The following is a 24,821-nucleotide window of genomic DNA, read 5'->3' as shown; positions in this document are numbered from 1 at the left end:
TATGTAGGGAAAGTTTTCACTGCAAATACGGGGAGCAGTGCAATCTACTTATTTCAGTATATAAGGCAAAATTATAAGTTCTGTCACATGGCATGGCATACATTGATGTCTTTTACTTTAAAAATAGTTTTTAAAAAATGTAGTCTGCATGTTACCAGTATAAAATGAGAAGCTGAAGCAATTCCACTTTGTTCTAGCAAAATCTTGATCCCACACCAGCTCCCCAAAATAGATGAGCCAGAAATATGAAAGGTAACAGCTGCTCTGCCAGAAGTGAAAAGACCAGAAACATCCAGAATGTTCTATGTGATAAAGGTGTGGGCCTTTCCAATACAAAATAGTGGTTAGTTTTATGTAGTTTTTGAGCTTTTAGCTGTGTATTATTGGTTTCATTTTCTAAGTTGATATCCTTGACAGTGAAAGAAAATCAATTTTTGTTTTAAAACTATAGACTGATACCCAGCATTCCTATGGCTTGGCTACGTTGTTTTTCTTCTTTTTCTTATCAATGACCAAGTTACAACATCTGTGTAGGCAGCTTTCGCTCAAGTACAACGTTGAAGGGAAGAGCAGACATGCTCCAGCAGAGCCTTCGATTCTTTGATACATTGAACTGGGTACTCAGTGGAGCAGCAGTTAAAAAGTACTGAGCTCAAGGATCTTGGAAGGGAGGCTTGGGAAGCCCAAGACTGGAATCTGGCTCTGTCTAGTAAGGACAATAGGTAGCATTTCATAAACAACCATGTGCCTGACACTGCTCTGAGCTCCTTACATGTCAACTCAATCACAACCATAGGAAGGATGTAGCTGGCATTGGTGGTAATTGTCAAGAATTTTTGTTCACGTCACCACCCTGTTCCAAGAGATCGTGTTTTCTCATTGAGTCAGGTTAACAATCCTAGAATACTGCTTGAAGGAAAATTTCTGTAGTAGTCAGTAGTATATGTGAGCGTGTACACACACACAACGTATGTATACCTTCAGTGGAGAAAGCAGACATTGTAGATTTTATAATCCTGTGAGAGTGGGAGGAAAGACCAGGTCACCATTTGGATTTGGTAAAATCTACATTTAAATCCTGTTATTACCTTCACATCTTTGTCAGAGGCTAGGTTCATATTGGCTTCACAAAGAAAATTACATACACTCCTTTTCAGCAAACATGTATGCGTGTTCTATTCAGTGAATGTTCAGACTTTTTTGAGTATTTGTCTCTCAGAGCATATTTTTTTAATTAGGTGATTTGCTTCACTTGTAGCTGCCAGCATCTCTTTCTGACTTAAGGTTGGTCAGCCTTTGCTGAAATGAAGTTGGTCTGGGAGTGAAATTGGAGGTTTGATTAACTTACATGCTGCATATAAAGTAAGTTTAAAAGTGGATGTGTGTGTGTGATAAAGTTTATCAGTTTCATAGGCCTTACCGTGTGTGGCAGTCAGATACTGAGTTGCCCAGGAGCAAGAGGCCACAAGATGGCAAGCTAACACTGGAAATGTGTGTATAGCTAAAGTCTGGAAATTGAATGAGAAATTACCTTTCCATCATTTTTTACTTATACTTTAATCATGGACAAGGGCTAATATGTGGTAATTATTTGTATTTTTGAAAACTTACGATAAGTTGAACAATTATTGAAGTACAATTTTAAAAATTGGGAGATGACTATGATGTATTAGCCGTTGGTCCGTTTTAGTATGACTAGACCACTGTTTATAATGTAAAGAGGCTAGAGCCACTTTTCATGGATTATACATATTTTTAACTTTTTAGAAAGCACCAGTCAAAAAATCTTGTTTTGACCAGAAGGTAGTCACACTGCTACCCCTACATGCAAAGGAGACTTGGAAATGTGCTTTTTTAGCTGGGCACATTGCCATCCCCAACAAAATCAGAATTTAGTTGTCTAATAAAGTTAAAAAAAAAAAACTAACATAGTTGGTCTTTACATGGAATACCAATATTCCAAAGATCTTTGAAACAATTTTGTACAGGAAATTTCTGGAAGACTAGATTTGGAGTTTTAAAAAACTGAATTTTTCCTCTATCACTTCATGTAAGTTAAGGCAAGTCACCTTATCATTCTGAATTTTAGTCTCATTTGTAAATATTTTTAAGATTTCTTCCAATTCCAGAATACTATGATTTTTTTAGTTCATACAACATAGGTATGCTGAAAGTTTCATAAATATGTTCATCGTTGCTGAGCCACTACTGTGGGCTAAGCCCTGAAGGTACAGTGATGAAAGACATATCTCTTGCCTACATTCAAGATGCTTATAGTTTAGAGGGGGGTACAAATGCATAAGCAAATAATACATGGAAAAGTGATAAAATAAAGCCACCTATTGTCGATTACAATATCTAACATTTTTTAAAAGAACCTCTATGTGCCAGTGATTTGCGTGGATCATCTCATCTAATCTGTTCAACAACCCTGTGAGATGGGTATTATTTATCCCCGTTTTACATTAAAAATTTGTTCTCTTGTAGAAATATTTGATCCAAGCTTTGAAATGAAATCAGAATTTTTCAAGGTGGAGAAAAGAATGAAATCATACAAGATATTATTAAGTACCTTACTTGTCACTATAATGCCAGGATTTTAAAGAAGATAAATCTTTTTATAATCAGTTCTATGGAATTTCCTAAATTTTTTATTGCAGTGAGATGTCATTGTTTCTACATGAAATTTGTTTTTTAAAGATGGTTCTCGATCAATCAGAGGTCTTTCTGTGGTATCAAGTCTATATAGTGATAGAGCCAATACAAAGTCTCATTTTCCCAGTACCCGATATATATACATATATGTTCCAGGAACAAGAACAATAGGATCTTAGTGAGGTGAGTTAAAAGGAAATTTGGAGATTATCTAGCTATACCTCCCATACAATCCAGGGGTATTCTTGATAATCTCTTTTGGTGTCAGAGATCTCACTACTTTATCAGGCAATCATTTCATTCTGAGGCAATTCAAATTAATAGAGCGTTTCTATATTAGGTAAAATCTTTATCTCTTTGATTTTCACCCATTGGTCCTGGTTCTGAAACCTTGGAACACGAAACAAGCTATTTGCCTTTCAAGCTCTTGGAAAATTATTCCCTTCTACTAACAGGGTTAAATTAACTTTTTTTTCCAATAGTCTCATACTATGCTTTGCTCATATTAAGGTGATGCACAGGTAGAACTCCAAGGACTTTATGTGGTGAACGAATATCAATTAGTTCTGATAATAAAATTTTGACTCAATGCAGAAAGATTACTTGTTTCATTTCACCTGATTTGTTCTAAACAAAATTTGAGGTTTTTAATCCTGTTTTATTTCTGACATTCAACATACTGGTCATTTCTTTTGTCTTCATTCTTCAGTAGATGTAAACATGCCTTCTGTGTCTTCATCCTAATCACTAACACGAATATAGTCAGGAACTGTTTTTGGCTCTAAGGAAAAGAGACTAACAAGGCAGTCACTTACATCAGGTAGGAGTTAAACTGTGTCTCACATAACAACAGAAACCAAAGCATGGAGATAGGCCGTTCTGGACTGATAGGCAGTTGCATAGTGCTATCAGTGTCCCAGGAGCTATCTTTCTGCTCCTTTGTCCATAAGGTCTTGTTCTATCCTCAAAATCACCTCATGGTAGAAAGATGTTCACTGCAGCTCTAGCTGTGATGACTCAGGCAGAAAGAGGGAGAGCGAAAAGAGGCATGCAAGCTAGGTCAACCCCACTTTTTAACTTTTCCCAAAGCACCCGTTAAAAAATATTGTTTTGACAAGAAGGTAGTCACACTGCTACCTTTACATCCAAAGGAGACTTGGAAATGTGCTTTTTGTAGCTGGGCACATTGCCACCCCCAGCAAAGTGAGACTTCTTTTAGGTGGACATGAATAAATATTAGTAGATGAAAGATGGAAGAGGCAAGAAGAAACGTAAAGACTTTTCCGAGAAATATTGAGCTCCTAAGTATCAGGGACCTAAGCTATAGGGATAAAAAGATGAAGAAATGAATCAGACAGATCCTTGACCTTAGCCACAGTCGGCAGTTTTTTATGTCATCACCAATTTAATGTAATTAAGAGCAATCTTCTCTAAGAAGATTGGTTTATCAGGTTTGCTGATCTTCCACAGGAAGTCACATCTCAAGTTACTGCACTTACTCTCCTTTGAGATAAGTGCTTTATAAATGAAAGCACTTAGGTAACCTAGTGATAATACTACTTTTAGTAATGGGATTGATAATTTAATGACATTTTTATTGCAAGAATGTGGAAATTGTATTGCTTAATATTTGTCTGCTCTGGCCCCAATCTACTGCACACAGTTGAACCTTTTCCTAAAGGATGGGAATCTGAGTCCACTTCTTCAACTTCCTATTATTCTGCACAAACAAATAGATTCAACCCCAATTCTATACTACAGCCATTCTAACCATCTCTACTCTAACAGGAGGCGTTAATGTCTGAAAAAAATCTAAGATAAAAAATTAAATTACGTATATTACTTTTCTCTGAACATTTTTCCTTCTCTTTTATAGAAAATTAAATCTTCATAGCTGGGGAAGGGTCTAATACTTCACCTTAAATAGATGGGAGTGTTGACCTGTGTGGGTAACATCCAGAACTCATTCACTTTGCTTTCAAGCAGGATGTATGAGTCGTTATAGTATTTTAAAAGATAATCATTTTCTTAGAAGAGAGAAGTTTATTAGACTCTGTGACATGGTGGAAACAATATAGGTCTGTGAAAAATTCTCAAAATGACCTAATTTAATGTTAAGGAAACAGCTGCTGGCAGGTCTCTCCCAGGACACCTCCCTTGGGCTTTTGTCATAAAAATTCAATTGAATGCTGAGTATGTTGCCTCCAGGTGCTCCACCACTCCTGCTTTCTTTCCACGTCAATTTTTACAGAGCTGTGAAATACCTTTTCTTCTGTGCTCTGTGTAGTAGTAAATATACAAACAAAAAGTGTGAACTAGGAGTAAATTGGCTTCAATAATTAAGGAAAGTGTTATATGCATGGGTTGGGATGTGAGCTAGAAAAAGAGACGGTCCACTTTGGGCTTTATAATTATTTATTAAAATTGTAAGAACAAAAGTAACAAACAATGAGAAGATTTATAAAGAAAAAGTTCATCTTTTATTGTAACCAATGTTGACATCCTTCCGCATTTTCCCGATTTTTCGATTTACACAAACATTCTATTTGTACACACGTAAAAGTTAGGATGCTCAATCCCTAGGAAGGAAAGGCTAAGAGAAATATCCTACCTCTTTTTTCTGCTATACAGGAAAAGGTTTATGAAAAACATGGTTTTATTAGGACCCTTTCCGTTGCAAGACACAGAAACCCAGTTTAAGCAAAAATGGGGAATTTATCCATGTAACTAAACAGCAGAAAGGGTAGGGGTGGAGCCAGTGTTGGGGACAGCAGGGTTGAAGAATTCAGACATCCTCAGATCTTTGCCTTTTTCGTCTCTCCTGCCATTTTTGCAGTCTGTCTGTCTGAAGGAAATTGGCTTAGTTTCCTTGGGAAGACTGGAATCGTAGCCACTTGCAGCTCTAGGCATTCTTTCGTACAAGCACTTGAAAAAAATTTACCTCCAGCTCCAATTAGAAGAAACCCTATGGCCAGGGGTAAGGTCCGTAACCTTGGGGACCTTGGACTAGGGGATCAGGTGCTGGGGAAAAGTGCTAGGGAGTCAGATAACCAAGTCAGGAATGGCTTGAATGGAACTAGGAAGCTGTCTGGTTAGTGATTTGAGAAGCCTGGTGTAGTGAGCAGGTGGTTTAAGCAAGACCTATGGTTGATTGTAAAGTCTGCTTTCTCTAAATGTATGTCCCTGAAAAAACTGCCTTTTGGCCTCTCGATTTCTTCATCTTTAAGGTTACTGTCTGCTTCCTGAGCGCCAGAAGGTGGTAGGGAGGTGGCCATGTAAATGGAGGAGACAGGTGTAAGTCACTCCGCCCCATCTTCACCTCCATGCTCCTTAATGAATGTGGACATTCTCTGGAGGCAGGAATTAGATCTCTGAAGGTGCATAGAACAGTGTCTTGCTTCTGTTGATCATTGCTCAATAAATATTAATTTATATATAAGAGAAACAATAAAGATGGCAAAATTTAACTGCCAATTTCTCTCAGACAAATGCTTTAGGTTTTCACTGACACCAAGACAGCCTCCAGGATGTCCTTATAGGAAACTTATTTTGTAAATTAAGCTTAAAGGAGGGAAAAAACCGTTCACCTTCCTATCTAAACAACTTGGTTTTCACAGCCCTTGCTCCCATTGCTTTTCAATCTCCTCTCTACACAAAGGGGAAAAGCAAAGAATGTACATAACCAAGCGATCCTTTTCTCTTGAGCAGAGCTGCTTGTCATAACCGAGGTGAAGAGGCTGAGCTCCCCAAAAACATTTTTGGTAGCAAACGTCCTCAGGCTGAAAACTTCCCTCTTCTCCACTCTAGTTCCTTGCACTAAACTCTGCTTTCTAGATTCCATGCCATGATCAGGGCCTCAAAAACCTTAAACCTCTTTAATCACCCACCACTGTTAAAAGAGAATTATTCCTGTAAGTCCTTACATGGTCACCTGCAATTGTGTAGCTAGGTGTTCTCCTGTGATGTAAAAAGTCTAGATGTAAGCTCCTGAGTCCAGCAGTGATCTGTGGTGCAAATTGAAGGAAGGGGAAAGCCAGAAATTCATCTTGCCCTCTGCTGTCCAGGATACAGTCTTTATCACAGATTATGACCACTATTGGCAACGTGGTCTGTCAACTACATAATGACACAAGTAACTTCCATTATGCATGAATCATAATGAGACATTTTATGCCACAGAGGGCAGGCCATGGAAGACATGACATAATTGGTTTTAGTTAAAATTACATTTTTAGGCACTGACTTTGTTAAAAAATTCCCAGCAGAGAAAAATGATTTCTGAGCTATCTTTACCAAGCAGGGCTGCAAATCCTGTTCTAAAATTGTCAGAACCAAGTTTGATTTCCCTGAATAATCTACCCAGTGCAGCCAGGCAATGATATCAATGACAGTCAAATCACATTTCATTTTTATTTTGGAGAAATGCATATATGTTAGAGTATTAAATCCAAAGAGAATATATCTTTTTTTTTAAATAGGAAAATAAAAGAGCTATAGTCTTCAAATCAAGTTATAAAAAAACTTTTTATACTTTTTGCATCAGTGTAAAAGCATAGTGCACATTTTATTATCTATCCTAGAGAGAGAGAGACTAGTAGATTGTAGGCAAACTGTGATGTATTGTATGATACGTTGTGAATTCCTGATTATAAAAAGGTCCAACAACGTGGAAATTTATGAAGTATTTCAATGTTCTGTGGTTAAAGAGAAATGCTAAATAATCAAGTGGGCATTTTCTGCATCCTCTCCAGCTCCCCGTCGAGGTGCTGCTTTCTGTGGGACGTGCCTTCCCTCATCACTCGAGAGGGACTTTTTCAGATGTCTGCTAGTTCAGGCTTAAGTGGCATATCTCCCAGTAATACTTGTAGACTCGGAGACCACTGGATGATGGCTTTCTTCCCTCTCCTCTAGTCCACTTATACCCGGGGACACCTAACCTGCAGACTGCTGGGCTCTGTGGTCTTTCCCCTGGCCAGGCCTTCCCACAGAGGATTAGCTGCTCCCCCACCCTCACTGTGTCTTTCTCTCAAAGACTGAGTAGGGCTGAGGGGATGGAGCCTTGGCTGCCACTGTGGAGAGACCGCCAGTGCCTCAGTTGCAGCTTGGGGGCCCTCACCTTTATCAGAAGCATCACTTTTTGTGTTTTCCAGTTGACGTATCTAAGCAGCTAAAAGAATTCTGTTAGTTGCGTTTCTTCAGACTAATCTGCAATTAAGTATTCAAACACAACTCATGTGCCACACGAACCCTACAACCAAACAGTGAGACCTCTGTCTAGTGTACACAGCTGAGCGCATATTGAAAAATTTAAGAATTCCTCCCTGATGACTTTAAGGCTGACATCCTTTGCTTTCCGACCCAGCCTAGGTCTTGCTTGGGAGGGATGTAGGTTTTCTTTGTTTAGCTCTTGTGTGTGTCACAAAGTAGTTTTGTTTCACCTCGCTGGGGTGTGCTTATGGCCAAGTCTGAATGGTGATTCTGGAGTAGGGGAGGGACCCCTGTCTCACCACATTCAATATATCTGAGGTGGTGGCACTCACACACTGAGGACTTGAGGCTTTTAGGGTATTTTTGGAGACAGCACTTAATAAGACACTTAAGAACCAAAAAGCTCAGTTCAATGAAATTCAATATAACGCACAGGCACGAGGTACTGACCAAGAAGAAGATGAAGATCGTTTTCTCGGTGGGTTTGGAGATGAAGCAATCCACCGTGTTGGGACAAGGCTTCAAATCACACTTCACAAGATAAGGAACGCTAAAGCCATCGTACAGCTTGTAAAATAAAACCAGGAAGCCAATTTCAAAACCAGTTTTAACAATGAGGCTGATAAGGTAAGTGTACCACAGGCCCCCATCCATCGTACCTGGGCTGACATAGAGTTTCTTTCTGTGCCTTTTCTCTCTACCCTCACAATAGGCTACATGTAGAACCACCAAAAGTGAAGGAGTGGAGACCATGATCAGTTGTAAGGCCCAAAGTCTGACCTGGGAGACGGGGAAGTAGTAGTCAAAACACACATTTTCACAGCCAGGCTGTCTAATGTTGCACTCAAACTCTTTCTGCTCATCTTTCCACACATGCTCTGCTGCCACCATGTAGACCAGCAACCGGAAGATGAACACAACAGCCAGCCAAATCCGCCCAATCCCGGTTGAGTATTTATTTACTCCACTTAGGAGGTCTCTGAGGAACATCCAGCTCATGACAGGCTCAAAAGAAGGCAACATTCTGCAAAAGAAAACAATTTCATCATGATTCATTATTTTTATTCCATTGGCTGTCTTACTTGATCATGGGGTTATGGAAGATAAACTCGAATTTCTGCATTATTACAACTATGGATGTTGTGAGCTAAGAATCCCGTAGGATATACTCACTTTCATACAGGGAGATCACACAGTTGGTTCGCAAATGTGATTGATCCCTTGCCAAGTTTAATGTGGAACTTAGTTGATCATCCCACGCACACTACCCCATTTTCAAACAAATCCTTCTAGTTATTTCTTCCCTCTCAGGATGAATTGATTCTGTTGCTGATCTAGAAAGAATTAAATGTGAATCCCAAGGTGAACTTGGTACATTGAGATATCCCTCACATGCCAGCTTCTTAAAGTTGTAGTCTCTTCTCATTTTCTCTAGTTTGTCAATGCCCCTCCTCGATCCTTAAAGGTTATTCCTTGCCCCTGCCTCCTCTTATGTCCCATATCCCATACCAGCAGCTGAGCCTGCCTACAATTTGATAGTGAAAAGGGAGACTCTCCAACATGAACTTCCTCAAACTCGTGCTCCCTCATCCCTCCAGATGCCCATCCCTCATCCAGGCCTAAGTTACCTTCTTACCCGGTTTGGAGGGAGAGAGCAGTCTCCTCTTGCCTCAAAGTGATCATTCCAGCTCTACATCCTGTTCTTGATCCATCCATTTGCCCTGTTCTGTATTCTGTATCTTCAACCTCCACTGTCCCCTTCCTCTTAGCATGTAAATGTACTTAAGTGTCCACTGTTAGTGGGGTAAATCTTCATAGCTTATCTTTCTGACAGTCCGTCTTCCTTGATCCCTTATTTCTACTTCCTCAACTGTTATTTACTTTTCAACTTTCTGAGTTTGGTTTTTTCTGCTCACCATTACACTTAAGTTTTTGTGCTAAAGTTAGCATGACCACTCAACTACCAAGTCTGCACACTTCAGATCGCATTTAATTTTTCTGTGACGTTTAATATTGTTGCCTGCACTTGCAGTCTTAAAATCCTTTCAGCCTCGGTATCCATACTACTCTACCTCCTCTTTCCGTTGTTCTGATGCTCTTGATTGTGCCATCTTAGTTTTCTTTGTCCAGATTTTAAAAGCTCTGTCCTCTGCTCTTTTCTCACTCTATATGCTTTCCCTGGAAAATCTCATTCATTCCCGTGGAGTCAAGTACTGCTTTCAAGTTCTTGACTGTCAAATCTTTGGCTCTTCCCCGGACTTCCATATTTCACAGCCTCCTGATTATCATCTAAATAACCCACAGGCATCTCCAACTTGATATGTCTACGCTTGAGTTTACTATCTGCCCTGCCCTATGATTTCCTTGTCTTGTTGAATGGCATCACCAACACCCAACTACCCAAGCTGGAAATCCCTTATTCATCCTGAACTCCTCTCTCATTACTTATTTTTAATTGCTCACCAGATTCTTCTGATTCCCCCTAAATGTCTCTCAAGTTCATTCCAAGTCACTGCTGAAATTTCCCTCACCTATACAGCCCTCCAAATGCTTTCTGTTTCCAGTTTCATCATCTCTGCCCCTTCCCTTCTAGTACATCCTCAATGTCGCTTGATTCTCTGGCACCTCTCTCCATCTCTTTTGCTCTTTTCTCTATAAAAGCTGATAAGAAACTGGGGGCCTTCGATTTTCATTTCAGTGACATTGTCTTTCTGGCACTCTGCTTCCATCTTATAATCGAACTGCATGGCCTGGGCGCTGATTTTTGTTTGTTGGGCTGATCATATGCTCAGCACCCTCTGTTCAGTGCTTTTGAGTTGATCTCTCACAGTCACCCTGGAAAGTGGGCTTTTGCTGTTTGTTTGTTTATGGTGGTGGTGGTTTTGTTCTTTCAGATGAGAAAGCAGTCTCTGAAAAATTAAGCCACTTTCCTAAGGTCTCAAAGTAAGCTGCAGAACAAGGTTCAAGTCCAATTTCCATTACTCTAAAACAGAGTTTCTCAGCAGTGGCATCATTGACACTGTGGGCTGGATAATGCTTTGTTGCAGCAACTGTCCTGTGCATTGTGGGATGTTGAACAGCATCCCTGGCCTCTACCAGTGGATGCCAGTAGCATCACCTCCCACCCCAATTTGTGACAACCAAAAATGTCTCCAGACATTTCCAAATGTACGCTAGGAAGATGAGGAAAAATCTTTCTAGTTGAAACCACTGCTCTTAACTTTCTGCTATAATCAGAAGAGGTGGACTGGAGCTCCAGGTCTACCACTCATAAATTTTGCAATTTCTTGGGTGAAGACCTTGCCATTTCAGGTCCTGTTTCCTATTACAAAAAAATAATTACTTCTTGCTTACCCCATAGACTCAGCCAAAAGAGTATCTATCATGGAAATGATGACGTGAGGGGAACCAGAGGGTTAAGAAAATTGGGATAGCATTATAACAGCACACCTGTTGGAGCACATTACATTCTCTCTTACAGAGGGAACAGTATGAAGCAAGCCCACACGCCGTTGCCCCGAGGAGATGTAGGAAGGCTAAGAGGTGTTGTCAGAGAAACAAAGATGCATGCACACAATGCTCTATTCAGCAGGGAATAAATACTTCAATGTCCTTGCTTTTCAGAACACAAACAAAATTGTATTAAATAAAAAGGATTCTCAAATCCACCTGAAAGGTTAATGTCTCCGTGAATTATTAAAACAAAGCCCAAAAGATTAAAAAGGGGGAAAAAGGTATTATGTTTCTCTGTGACCTGTGTCATTGGGCAGATTCTTATGACACCAAAAGCATAAGCAACAAAAGAAAAAATAGAGAAATTGGACTTCATCACAGTTAAAACCTCTTGTTCATCAAAGAATGTTATTAGGAAAGTGAAAAGATAACCTACAAAATGAGAAAAAATATTTGTAAGTCATATGTCTGGTAAGGGTTTAATAACCAGAATATATAAAGAATTCCTGAAACCCAAAAACAAAAGACAAAAGTCCATATTACTTGAGGATACTTATGTAATGTTACAAAACATTTGAAAGTACCCTGTTGGGCAATTTAGAGAAGGGAGGAAAGTAAAAGTGGATCCAGACTGTTTTGCTAAAAGAAAAGTAATAAGAAAGCAACTGGTGTCTGGATAGAATTAGAAGACTGTTGCCACCAAATGTGTCACAATTATGAATTTCATTTGACTAATAAATCTCCATCCTATTTTGAAATTCTCTGCTGATGGGAAGGCAGTGGCTTTTCTCAGGAGGGAAGGGTGTTCAAGTGTTAGTTCACTCTCAACAGAGGTGGTTTAGCATAGTGGATAACCTGGGCACAGTGTCAGACATCTTGTGTTCAAGTTCAAGTTCATCTTTGATGACAATAAAACCTACCTCATGGGGCTCAAATGAGAGGCTGACACATAGTAGGTGCTCAATAAGCATTATCATTATTTTTTTCCTATTTTGCCATTAAAAACCTCTTCTTGGTGTCAAAGTGAAGGCTTTCCAATTGCAAGTTAAATATATTTTTTTCTCTAGCTCTGTTCCTGTGAGGGTGGATAATAGGAGTCTCCATATGAAAGTCATTAGCTCAACATTTTTCTCTCAATAATAATTTGGATTGTCTCCTTATTTTTAATAAGGGTCTTTAATTTATCCCTTTTCTTAAGTCACCAAGAATTACTCCCAATTTTTAAAGAGTTTCTACTTCTCCTATGACTTCCTCTTAAGAAGTAATAGTTAACTACCTAGGAATTTAGTTTGGAAAATTCAGTTAATCAAATACTTTCAGAAAGTAAAATTTTCAATATTTCCGATGTCAGGAATAATTTTGGAAAGTCACAAATTTCTCCCAAATATTTGACCTAAGTTAAAAGTGGAGCTGAGAAGAAGGTGCTGGGACAGCCAGATTTCCACATGCAGAAGAATGAAGTTGGATCCCTGATTCATACCATTTAAAAATTAACTCATAATGGATCAATGACCTAAACATGAGATCTAAACCCGTAAAACTCCTAGGAGGACACATAAGGGTGAATCTTCATGCCCTTGGATTTGGTCACAGATTCTTAGATGTGACACCAAAAGCATAAGCAACAAAAGAAAAAAATAGAGAAATTGGAGTTCACCAAAATTAAAACCTCTTGTTCATCAAAGGATGTTATTGGGAAAGTGAAAAGACAACCTAAAAAATGAGAAAAAATATTTGTAAGTCATATGTCTGGGAAGGGTTTAATAACCAGAATATATAAAGAATTCCTGAAACCCAACAACAAAAGACAATTAAAAAATGGGCAAAAGACTTGAAAAGACATTTTGCAAAGAAGATGATGGCAAATCCACACATGAGAAGTTGCTCAGCAACATTAGTCATTAGGGAAATACAAGTCAAAACCACCATGAGACACCACTTCATACTTACTAGGAGGAGGATAATTTTTAAAAAGTAAAATAACAAGTGTTGGCAAGGATGTGGTGAAATTGGAGCCCTGGTACAAAGCTGGTGGGAATGTAAAATGGTGCAGCCACTGTGGAAGACAGTTTGACAGTTCCTCAGAATGCTAAACATAGAATTACCACCTCGGGCCGGCCCGGTGGCGCAGCGGTTAAGCTTGCACGTTCCGCTTCTCGGCAGCTCGCGGTTCGCCAGTTCAGATCCCGGATGCAGACATGGCACTGCTTGGCAAGCCATGCTGTGGTAGGCGTCCCACATATAAAGTAGAGGAAGATGGGCACGGATGTTAGCTCAGGGCCAGTCTTCCTCAACAAAAAGGGGAGGATTGGCAGTAGTTAGCTCAGGGCTAATCTTCCTCAAAAAAAAAAAAAAAAAAAAAAGAATTGCCACCTCTAGGTATACACCCCCCAAAATTGAAAACAGGTACTCAAAGAGATCCTTGTTATGTCAATGTTCATTGTACCTATTCTCTATAGCCAATAGGGGGAAACAACCAAATTTACATCAACAGATGATTGGATAAACAGAATGTGATATATACCTACAATGGAATATTAGACAGTCATTAAAAGGAATGAAGTTCTGATATATGCTACAGCAAGGATGAACCTTGAAGACATTATGATAAGTGAAATAAGTCAGACGCAAAAGGACAAATACTGTGTGATTCCACTTATATGACGTACCTGCAACAGGCAAATTCATGGAGACAGAAAGTAGATTACATGTTACTAGGAACTGGGAGGGAGGGAGAATTGGGAGTTATTGCTTAATGGTTGCAGAGTTTCTATTTGGGGTTGAAAAAGTTCTGGAAGTAGATAGTGGTCATGGTTGCACAAAACTGATCATTAATGCCACTGAATGGTACACTTAAAAATGATTAAAGTGGCAAATTTTGTGTATGTATATTTTACCACAATGAAAAACTTCCCCAAAAAAGTAGGTGGAAGGAAGCCTATTTAGAACATAAGGGAACAATAGGGGTCCAAATAACCTGAACATTTAAGGAGAATTGTTTACATAGGGAGCAGAAATAAGGACAAAGAAAGAATAACAAAATATTAATAATTTTATCAATGAAAAAAGTTCTTATATTTTATTTTTTCATGATTTTTTGTATTGCCCGTATTTTTACAATAAGAATGTACAAAATTAAATCTGAAAAAATAAACCTAATAAAAAAGAAACAGTAAGAAATCAGAGAGTTATCACTGTTTCACCTGTGTACATTTTTGTAACAACTGCAGAAGTCTTTTTATAGAATTAGTGTTTATAAATTGAGCCTCTCAATGCGTCTGAAAGGTTAGACCATGGAGGAATATCGTGCGGTCAATCCTTTTCCATCTTTCTTGCCTCTACATAAGACCTATTTAGTTTGGTGGGGTCAGGGAAAGCCTCTCTGGTTCAGGTAAGGGGGACAGTGACTCCCCAAATTATGTATCTCCAGTCCAGACCGCTCATCTCTGAGCTCTAGCTGCCTCCTTGTCATCTCCACTAGGATGTCATCTCTTAAAATTAACATGTCCAAAAGTGAACTCTTGCTCTTCCTGGCTCCACTCTCCTCCTCCCCTCAAAAGCCCTGTTCCTCCCGGGTTCTCCATCTCTAAATTGCACCACTATCTACCTAAGTGTTGCAGCCAGAAACTTGGGAGCTGTTCACCTTCTCTCTGGCCCGAGCTCCACATTCAATCTATCTTCAGGTCCAGAGTTTCTACCTTTGAAAGATATCCCAAAACTTTTCACTCTTTTCATCTGCACTGCCTCCATCCTAACCCAAGCCACTCCCATCTGCCTGGTACACCTAATAGCTTCTTCTCTGTCCCCCCTTTTCTCATTCTTGGCCATTCTCCATTCCATAACCAGATTAATGTTTAAAATGAAGATTGTGTCGCCTTATTTCTCTGCTCAAAACCCTAATGTGGCTTCCTATTGCATTTAGGGTAGAAAAAAAGGCTAAATACTTTCCTGGATGACAAAGCCTTGCTCAGTGGTGCCCTGGCCTGTTCCTCCAGCCTCATCTTGCACGTCTCTGAGGTACCCTGAGTTCCAGGCACTCTCCTCTTCTTTCACCTCCTGCTTTAGGCCCCACATCCATTTTCTTCCTCCTACCTGGGATGCTCTTGTCTTCTGCACTTGAACCAGAGAGGCTTTCTCTGACCCAGCAATCAAAATTAGGTCTTCCTTGGTATTCTTGTTCATAATATTGGCCTCTTTTCCTTCATACCACTTATAACTTATAGTCATATACTTACTTATATGATTAATATTTGTGTAGACTGTGTGTTCTATAAGAGAAGGGACTAGGGTTGCCAGATTGAGTGAATAAAAATAGAGAACACCCAATTAAATTTGAATGTCAGATAAACAATGTGTAATTTTATTGTATAATTGTGCCATTGAATATTTGGGGTTATTTATACTAAAAACATATTCATTGTTTATCTGAAATTCAGATTTAACTGGGCAATCTATATTTTATCTGGCAACCTAAGCAAGTATCTTAATTGTCCACTATTGCCAGTACCTAAATAACAGTGTAAAATTCAGTAACAAATGGGAATGCTGCCTCTCTCGATCTTAGAATCTTCCCCCAGAAACACTTGGAAATCTCAACCATTCTTCCCCTTGTACCTGCTCTCTCTATCCCGCCAGAATTAAATGTAACTCCATTTTTCATTGAACTCAGCATCTCTGTTCTGAGGTCTCCACTTCTTCTAACTCCTGGCTGGAGCTGAGATCCAAACCACCCTGCCTCGTCTCTGCAGGGAAAGCAAGTGGGAGATGTCTCCAGAATCCCTCCTAAAACCCATTCTGTGCTCGACTGCCAGATTAAAACACTGTTTTCGTCCTGTGAGTCCTCTGCTTGAGAATGCACTAGAGCATTCAGAATACTTTTGGAATAAGTTCCCAATTCTCACCTTACGTTTAAGGTCCTGCATGATCTTACACTCTTGTGTCTACCACCATTCACCAATGCCCACTTTGGTCAGATGGTTCACCCTCCCCACCCACCCCGCATGTCTCCCCATTCAAGCCCACACATCATTTGCATCTCCAGCCTCTTGCTCACTCAGCTCCGCCCTTCTCTCTTCCCTACCTCCTCCTCATAGCCTTCCAAGTTCTGATTTTTCTCTCTTCAGATTCTATAACCCCTAAGCCGTAGCACATATGTTACCACTTACGATATAACATCTTAACTAGTCTCATACAGGTTGTTTCTCCCCAAAGAACCTTATTTGTTGCTCAGAGTCAAAGACCATGTTTTTCACTTGTTTCATATCCTCCAAAGTGCTTAGCATAACATAGCTGTTTAGTAAATATTTATTAACTACATTTAGCTAAAGAGACAGCATAGTTGACTCTCAGGTGAAATAGTCAGTCTCAGATGTCTTTGCTCTTTGCCACACAGTAAATCACCCACACAGTCTTCAGGGGCCTTAACTCTTCCCGATGACCACACTAAGAGAATTCAGCCAAAAGGTGAGAAGTTAAAATAATTTCTATATCATTTTGCTGTCATATCTAATGTTCATATTGATAGGAAATATCCATTAGTTCCTATTTACTCAATTCAAATGTTGAACTTATAGCAAGGGTAGTGTTCATTACTGGCATCAATGTTGATTCAGCTATTTCATAATTTTATGTAAAAACTCATATGGAATGTTTCTGGGAAATGGAGACAGACCATGTGGGTGCACGTGTGCTCTCACACACAATGGGGCTGAGAAGTTAGGATCCTCGAGTAGTGATGACTGGCTAATTGTTTTAATCCTCCTCTTCCCAGCAGAAACCTATCTAATCCTCAAAGTGGGGACTTTGGAGGAGAATTGTGTAAATGTAAGATTTAAAATAACTATTCCCTGTGTGCTGCATATCCAGGAGTCACAACCAAATGGTACATAGAGGAAATAGATCTGCACATGTCAAACTCGACTCTCCTAGAATGAACTTGCCTTGGTAAAGCTAGGAGTAAATAGATATAAATGAGGAAGTTCATTTGAAGGTCTTAGGATAGCTCCTGGTGCATAATAAATATCAATTTAAATATCATCATTATCGTCAAACCAGTAAAATTTGAAGGACCCTCAAAACTCAGGTGAAAATCTCCCACCAGCTAGTTTAAGGTTATACTAACTGATCAAAAGAAATCAAGAATATAATCACAGGCCTCCATAAAAATATGACAGCCTGGAGGGAGAGTACAGTCAGGCTAAATTGAGTAACTCAGAATTTGGAGACAAACACCTCATTTGAGTGTGAAATGAGTAAAAACCATCATGGGGAAGGATTAGCCATTTTTAGAAGAAACCCATCCCAAAGAGATCATCTGTCCTGTATTCCCAGGATAACCCAGAAAATACTAGAATGTTGGTAGCTATAAGGGAGTAAGATTATGCAAGACCTTGAACATCAAGGTGAGAACTGGAAACTTATTTTTCAATCCTAGCAACCAGAGGGTACCTGAGTAAAGTGGGATAGTAAGTGAAGAAACAAGTAGAAGCTAATCAAGCGTGTGGTCCTGTGACGGACATAATGACATGGCAGCAAAGGTCAACAGAAGAGTAGAGCTCTGCATGAAAGATGGGTGCTCAGAAACGACACGGGCCTTCTCAGTGCCTGCGGAGTTCTAGACAGAGGGAAAACACAGCAGCGTGCAGAGTGAAATATTCTGTCACTCCTCTGCAACCAAGGAGCCTGGCTTTTCTGGGACAAATCTATTGCAAACATGCTAAGCTGTTGTCAGAGCTAGTGAGGATGTGTGCAAGTCTTTAGGTTCAGAAAATGAGTCGCAGTAACCATATAGTAGGGGAGGATCGTTAATACATCTGGCTTTCCTACACCCTGGATTAACCGTCTGTTACAATCACTTGATTTTCATTGCTCCAACTTACTAAGCAGCCTTCTGAGTAATAATTTTCTTGCCGAGATTCCTTTAGCTGTGCGAGGCAGTTCTCCTGAGATCAGATACAAGAGTTCCAGTCCCGGGAGATGGGCTTTATGAATCAGGCTCTGCCGGGCTTGATCAACGTGGATGAGTCCTTTAGAGCTGACTCAACTCGGGCTCAACTCCACACCTGAGCTTCTGAGCCTTCGGGACTGAGCACCCGCCTGCCCTTCCTTATCTTATTGCATGATGAGCCATTCCCACGCCAGCAACTTCTCACCACACAGGAGGCTTCCCTTCTCATGGGGTCCAGGCATTGGCGAGTGCCTCTCTGTGCTGTGAATGTGCACAAACACTGTGTCCAAGGAGCCCTGGCACTGCCAGGAGCCAGAGACCTGCTCTGTAATTACCGAAAGTGCTGTTTCGAAACTTGTGTTTGAAAAGCACTGGATTTCCAATTGCCTTGCAGAGCACCAGTGACAAGGCGTGAAAAAGCCATCAGTCTCCATACCCAGTCTCCATACCTCTCCTTGGATGGTGCTCGACTGTTTCCGAGGCGTTTCACAGCATCTCATCTAAGCCTCACCTCTGTCCTCTGTAGTAAGCAAGGTGTGTGGTATGACCCCCAATGCAGCGACGAAGAGACAGAAACTCAGAAAGGGAGGTCGCTGGTACAAGACTCCCAATAACCAGTAGAAAATCCTGCAGCAGAACTCAGGTCCTGCATGACTGGTCTCCCACTCCCCCCGGAGAGCCGGCTTTTCTGGCTCATTAATAACTCTGCCCTACCTTGCTCACAAATCATTTAACCCCTGAAGAAAAGGATTTCCTCTGTGGTCCTCTTTCCACCTCTGAGGCGCGTTGTGTCTGTGACACTAGCAGTTCTTTAACCCCAGGGCATTTGCATTTTTAGAGATGGCCTATCCTATTTCCTATTAGGAAAATCCCTAAAGCAGAGTGTTTCTCAACCAAGGATCTGTGGCCTCTCAGAGTCTGTTATGCTCTCAAGCATCTATGAGAAGTTTATGTGTGTGTGTGTTTTGTTTTTAGGATCTTAAACAAACAACGCCGGATGACTAGCTCATAACCAAAGACTGCCACAGGATTTCAGCTCATATTTACCAGCGTTTGGCAAACTACACAGCCTTCAGGCCAAATCCAGCCCCCCCACCTGTTTCTTAAATGAAGTTTGGGGGGACATAACCATGCCAGTTGGTTTCTTGTTGTCTATGGCTGCTTTCCTGCTAAAGCCACAGAGCTGAGTAGTTGCAACAGAGAGAGTATGACCCTCAAAGCCTAAAGTATTTACTATCTGGCCCTTTGAAGATAACGTTTGCTGACCTCTGATATTTATGTCGTATTTGAAATCATATTGGGACAGAGTTGAACTTTAATTATCTAGGTCTACGAGAAACAACACATGATGGGTTGTGCTCAACAGAAAGCCAAACAAAGCCATGTTGAGAGCACAGCGTGAAAGAAGGCTGCTAGTAGTTTGAATGGAAGAACAAGCTATTATCTGGCTCATAGTGGGACAGGCAGGTAGGTCCACCTTCTAAGAATCTGGGCTTCTGAAGCCAGTATCTTATTCTCTCAATGAGTAGTGATTTAATTGCAGCAAAACAACCTCTTCTGTCCACTAAGATTTAACTAATTTTAATTTTATTAGTTTTGTGGTTTTTTTTTTTTTTTTGAGGAAGATTAGCCCTGAGCTAACATCCACCGCCAATCCTCTTCTTTTTGCTGAGGAAGGCTGGCCCTGAGCTAACATCCGTGCCCATCTTCCCCTACTTTATACATGGGACGCCTATCACAGCATGGCGTGCCAAGCGGTGCCATGTCTGCACCCGAGATCCAAACAGGTGAACCCCAGGCCACTGAAGCAGAACGTGCGAACTTAACCACTGTGCCACTGGGCCAGCCCCTTGGTTTTATGATGTTTGACTTGTTTTTTGGTAAATATAGCTGCATAAGAGCTAAAGTCTAAGGATTAGCTTGTAGATGTAAAATTATTTTACATTTCATTTTATGTTTTATACATATAAATAACAGCATATTAAAAAATTAATTGTCCACACTGAGAGCCCATGAGCAATGCTGAGCAGAACAGTACCCACACAAGCGACACACATGCATAGATACCACTTGCCTAGTATTTCAATTTCCTGTGTGAATAAAGGCATTCTCAGTTTTAGAGGATCCTTTCTTAGGAATAGGGCAAAGGTTGTCCTCAAGCCACACAGAAAGGGTCACTGGAAGGTCCTGGGCTGTTCCTCTGTGCCCTCACTGTCCCACTCATTCTCATCGGCCTGTACTGCGCTCAGACCAGGTGTGACTGGCTGACTTGGCCCCCGCCTCCAGAAGCCCTCAAGTCAATCACACATTCCTAATGGGCCACTTTCCTCAGAGGAGGCTTATCCAGAAAGGGCGTCTGTGATGCGGCACTGAGCCCAACAGCAGTATGTCTAGACTTGTAATAATCAGGATTCCTTCCCTCACCGAAACTTTTTAGAAAGAGGTAATAACTACCCAATCATAAAAGATGTCATTTTCCCATTGAATAAACAAATCCTATCAAAACAGAAATAAGCCAGCTTACCTCTTGACACAGATGTGGAGATTAAGAAGAAATCCAGTCGGTTGCTCATTAGATTGAAAAAAACCTGAGTTGATTATATTATCTCCCTGGGAGGGGACTACTGCTTTAAGCTCAGGAAAATGGAGTCTAGTGGTTTCCAAGGTAGTGTAAGCCAAACAGGTGTAACCTGATCGTTTGTTTTGGCTCATAACTTAGATGAGAATTCTTGTGTCTCTGCTGTCTGCAATATACATTAAAAGAGAACTGAAACTGGAGAAATGAATTCAAAGCCGCATACACACAGTTTATTGAACATCTTTTTTTATAAAACCTTGTCATCATCTACACAAAGAAACTGGAACAATGAGAGAGTGTTTCATCTCTTTAAATGATTTTCTGAGGTTATTAAAATCTATCTACAAAAAAACAATAGGCAAAAAGCAATTTAAGTCAATCTACCTTTAATGAGCTTATTTTAACTTCACTTCATATGTCCTATTCTTAGAAATCCAGAAAGTAAAAAGGCATAGTAAAAATTGCTTTCCCAAACCCAGGAAGCGTTGATGACAGCTGCTTTTTATTTATATGACAAACACATGAGAGAGAGAAAGAGATAAAGTATTTTATCTTTTTATGAAACCATTTCTAGGCATGAGTTTGGCTAAAATTGAAGATATGGAGAAATGAAAATGAAATCATTTCTCTCTTGGAATAAGCATAGCTTAGAAACAGTATTTTACAGCTGAAAATAATATTAGATATCATGAAATTTAATGCCTTCATTTTAGAGGTGAGAAAACAACCACAGAGAGCAGCGTGCCTCAACTCCCAGAGCTGGTACAGAAAGTTCAGGGAGCTGGGAACGAAACCCAAGGTTCAGGGCTCTGTCCTTCCCACTGTGACAGCCACACCTGCAGACCAGGGGAATTTCAGCGCAGGGTCTCACTTACCCCTCTTAGTGTTCACGACTTTTAAAATTATTCTGAATATTCATATATTCAATCCAAAATTCAAAGAAGAGCGCAGTTTACTGAAAAATCATATTTACATTACTAATTATATTACTGGATAACTAATGGATAAACCTTCTCCATGCCCAATAAAGCAAGTCTTGTATTGTTTAGTTATGTTTTTACAGAGATCCCAGGATCCCAGAATGTTGATTCAGGTCCCAAAGGGTTATGATCACAATAAGGTCCCAAAGCCTTGTCTCTGGAATCAGTCAGCCCTTTCAGTTTCCATTCCTTTGTTCATAATTAGAACTTACCACACTTTATCCGTGGTCTTAACACACTTCCCGTTCATGTTGAGACACCTTCAGCCAGTAATGGTGGGAGTGAGGTAGTTTGTCGTCTGGGCAACCTGGTGCATCCTTCAGGGTGGCCTTACTGAATCCCTGGGCGCCAATGATTCAGAGGGTCCCAGCCTTCTGATAATGTCAGCACTAACCCAAACAAAGGTAGCATTCGATGACCCAGTATGGCAGAGGTGTAATTTTCTAGACAAAGGTCCCATCCTCAAGGATCTTCAGTACCTTGCACAGAATCTAGGGCAGGGAGAAACTGCCAGGGGCAGGGGTGACCGGGGAGGCTCTGAAGAAGAGGCAGGATATGGGTTGGTTTTTATGGAGCGAGAGGCAGGAACATGAGAGTGTTCTGGACACAGTGCCTCTGCTGAGCCCTACACCTTCTCAGTTATGCCCAGAAAGAGATTTAATTCTTCCACCTCCATTTTTTATTTGGAAGAAGCAAACATAATAAAGACCACAAAAAGAGCGGCATATTGGATTAGAAATAACATCATCTTTTTTTATTTTTATTTTTTTATTTTTTTCCTTTTTCTCCCCAAAGCCCCCCAGTACATAGCTGTATATTCTTCGTTGTGGGTCCTTCTAGTTGTGGCATGTGGGACGCCGCCTCAGCGTGGTCTGATGAGCAGTGCCATGTCCGCGCCCAGGATCCGAACCAACGAAACACTGGGCCGCCTGCAGCGGAGCGCGCGAACCCAACCACTCGGCCACGGGGCCAGCCCCAGAAATAACATCATCTTGAAGTCAGAAAGCTAAGGGAGAAATAAGAGAAGACGGAACTAGAAAAAGAGTGGAGTGACTACTGTAAACCTCGTTCTCCTTTGACCTTTTAAGATTTGGATTTTGATAGCTTTCTCTTCAGTGTGAGATTGTGGCCCTGCAGAACGTCAGCAAGAGCAGGGCCCAGGGCAGACGGAGGCAGTATAAGCCAGAGCCTTCAAATGTCTGATGTGTCCCCCAGCTGAACTGCACAAGGGTAGGGGCTGCAGGAAGACCCATCTTGGTGATCACCTTGTTAAGAAAGACCACCGAGTTGTGTTGAATGCAGACGTCATATGAGAAGAACATGACCGAGCTTCTAAGGGTTAACATCACAGCTGGCTGCCGTGATGTAGGTATAGGCATTACTACGCCCTGGGAACCATCACACACAGAGCCTTGTGCTCCGAACTTGACCTTTACTATTTCTCAGCATAATGTCTCTTTCAAGGGAGGTTAGGAGTCTTTTCTGAGTTGAGAGATATCCTGTGGAAAAAAGGCACCAGGAATGAGAGAAGTATGCATAGACCTGAAAAACAAACAAACAAAATGACCTTTTGTGCCGGGCAGCAAAGCAGATATGGGGAGTATTTGCCTCCGCATCTCAGAATAATTGCTTTTCAATACAATTTGTAAACACAAGATACCTACATGAAGAAGGAAGTACCCATCTCTTTCTAACTCTAACACAGCAATTCTCAGCTACCCCCAGAGCCTGTAGGAGATTTGCAGCATCTAGAACAACTCCAGGAACACAAGAAATATTACTTAATAATGATTGATGTTTGCGACATCAAGTGCTTCTGAGGTTTCATGTTCTGGTAAGGATGGGTTGAAGGTCTCTGTGCCTTGAGTTGTTGCCTCTTGTTCTGGAGTCAAAGGTGATTCATCCATCTTCTGACTGAGTCAGGAAAGCAATGAGGAAAAATGGTCTGTGAGTACAGAATGTCTGAGGGGTGTAGGAAAGGTCACATTATAGCACCATCTCTAAATCTAAAATGAATTTGCAATATTTTTCAAATGAAAATGTGAACATTATTGCCTTGATTTGAACCACTCTTTAAATCAGCTCTTTCTGGACCTGGTAGTGTGACAGGGCTTGTCCCCACAGCTACTGTCCACACAACCACAGCTCCCAGCCCCATACTGACACCAAGTCTCCTCTCAGGTCATGGAAAGGGCTCACATTTTCAATATTTGCCCTTAAAGCATCAAATATTTTCTAAGCATTTCCCATGTCCAATAAATGTTTGTGATATTGTTTTTCCTAAGAAAAAGGATCTCACATATTGCTTAGCATCAGTTTAGCCACCACTCTCTGAAACCTTTCAGAGTCTGACCAAGCTCTGAGTTGGTAGATGCATGTTCCTCTAGTTCTAGTTAGTTTTTCCTGTTGACTCAACAAATAAAAGGCTGTATTTTACTCGTCAGCATGTCGTGCACCTTTACTTAAGAAAACAAATCAGAAAACCTTTAGATCTGACTGTTATGTTCACAGTATACACAGTGCAACAGTTATTACACTTGTGTGATAGATAAGCCTGGATTTTTATCTCTCTCCCCTTATTATTTGAATTTGCTAAAAGAAAAAAATAAGCAATAATATGAGTGGCTTTGTGTGCCTAAAGATGTTAACAAAGATATTGGAGAGCAAACAACAAATTTATCTCTTCTCCACCAACTTTTGCCAAATACTGCAAATAGCTCTCCCCCCAAAAGAATATTATTTTGATATTTGCCCTTCAATTTTAGGTGGAGACATAAACACAGGCAACAAAATTCCATTTCATACAGAAAATTTACATAAATCTGTAAATGTAACCTGGAGATTAATAGTGTGAAACATAAATAAATACAGACATGAGTAAAGACCTCCCACTCTAGGATGGTTGGAATGACTCATTGCAACTATAACTTTATTCTGTGCTCGGGAACTATTAGCTCTAATTATCTGGCAGTAATGTGAAAGCATTGGGTTACAATGTCTG

General features: G+C 40.4%; 1 protein-coding gene across 2 annotated transcripts; it reads right to left on the bottom strand.

Moving 5' to 3' along the window:
* Positions 1 to 5,160: 5,160 nt before the first annotated feature.
* Positions 5,161 to 20,876, bottom strand: GJB7 (gap junction protein beta 7). Of its 2 annotated transcripts, none has more exons than XM_046676782.1 (2): positions 20,787 to 20,876; positions 5,161 to 8,887 (listed from the first exon to the last, which is right to left on the bottom strand). In XM_046676782.1, the coding sequence occupies exon 2, from the start codon at positions 8,884 to 8,886 to the stop codon at positions 8,056 to 8,058; it is 831 nt and encodes a 276-aa protein (XP_046532738.1). In that variant the 5' UTR covers position 8,887; positions 20,787 to 20,876; the 3' UTR covers positions 5,161 to 8,055. The 2 variants fall into 2 exon arrangements, with proteins under 2 accessions (XP_046532738.1, XP_046532739.1); XM_046676783.1 differs by lacking the exon at positions 20,787 to 20,876 and adding an exon at positions 9,037 to 9,082.
* Between the last annotated feature and the right edge of the window lie 3,945 nt (positions 20,877 to 24,821).

Source organism: Equus quagga, chromosome 11, assembly GCF_021613505.1.
Source record: "Equus quagga isolate Etosha38 chromosome 11, UCLA_HA_Equagga_1.0, whole genome shotgun sequence".
Classification (NCBI taxonomy): Eukaryota; Metazoa; Chordata; class Mammalia; order Perissodactyla; family Equidae; genus Equus; species Equus quagga.
Note: the sequence above shows the minus strand (reverse complement) of the source record. Positions and strands in the feature narration are given on the sequence as shown.

What these genes read in the sequence shown, in the direction of transcription:
- GJB7 (XM_046676782.1), bottom strand. Translation starts at nt 8,886, where the DNA reads ATGTTGCCTTCTTTTGAGCCTGTCATGAGCTGGATGTTCCTCAGAGAC.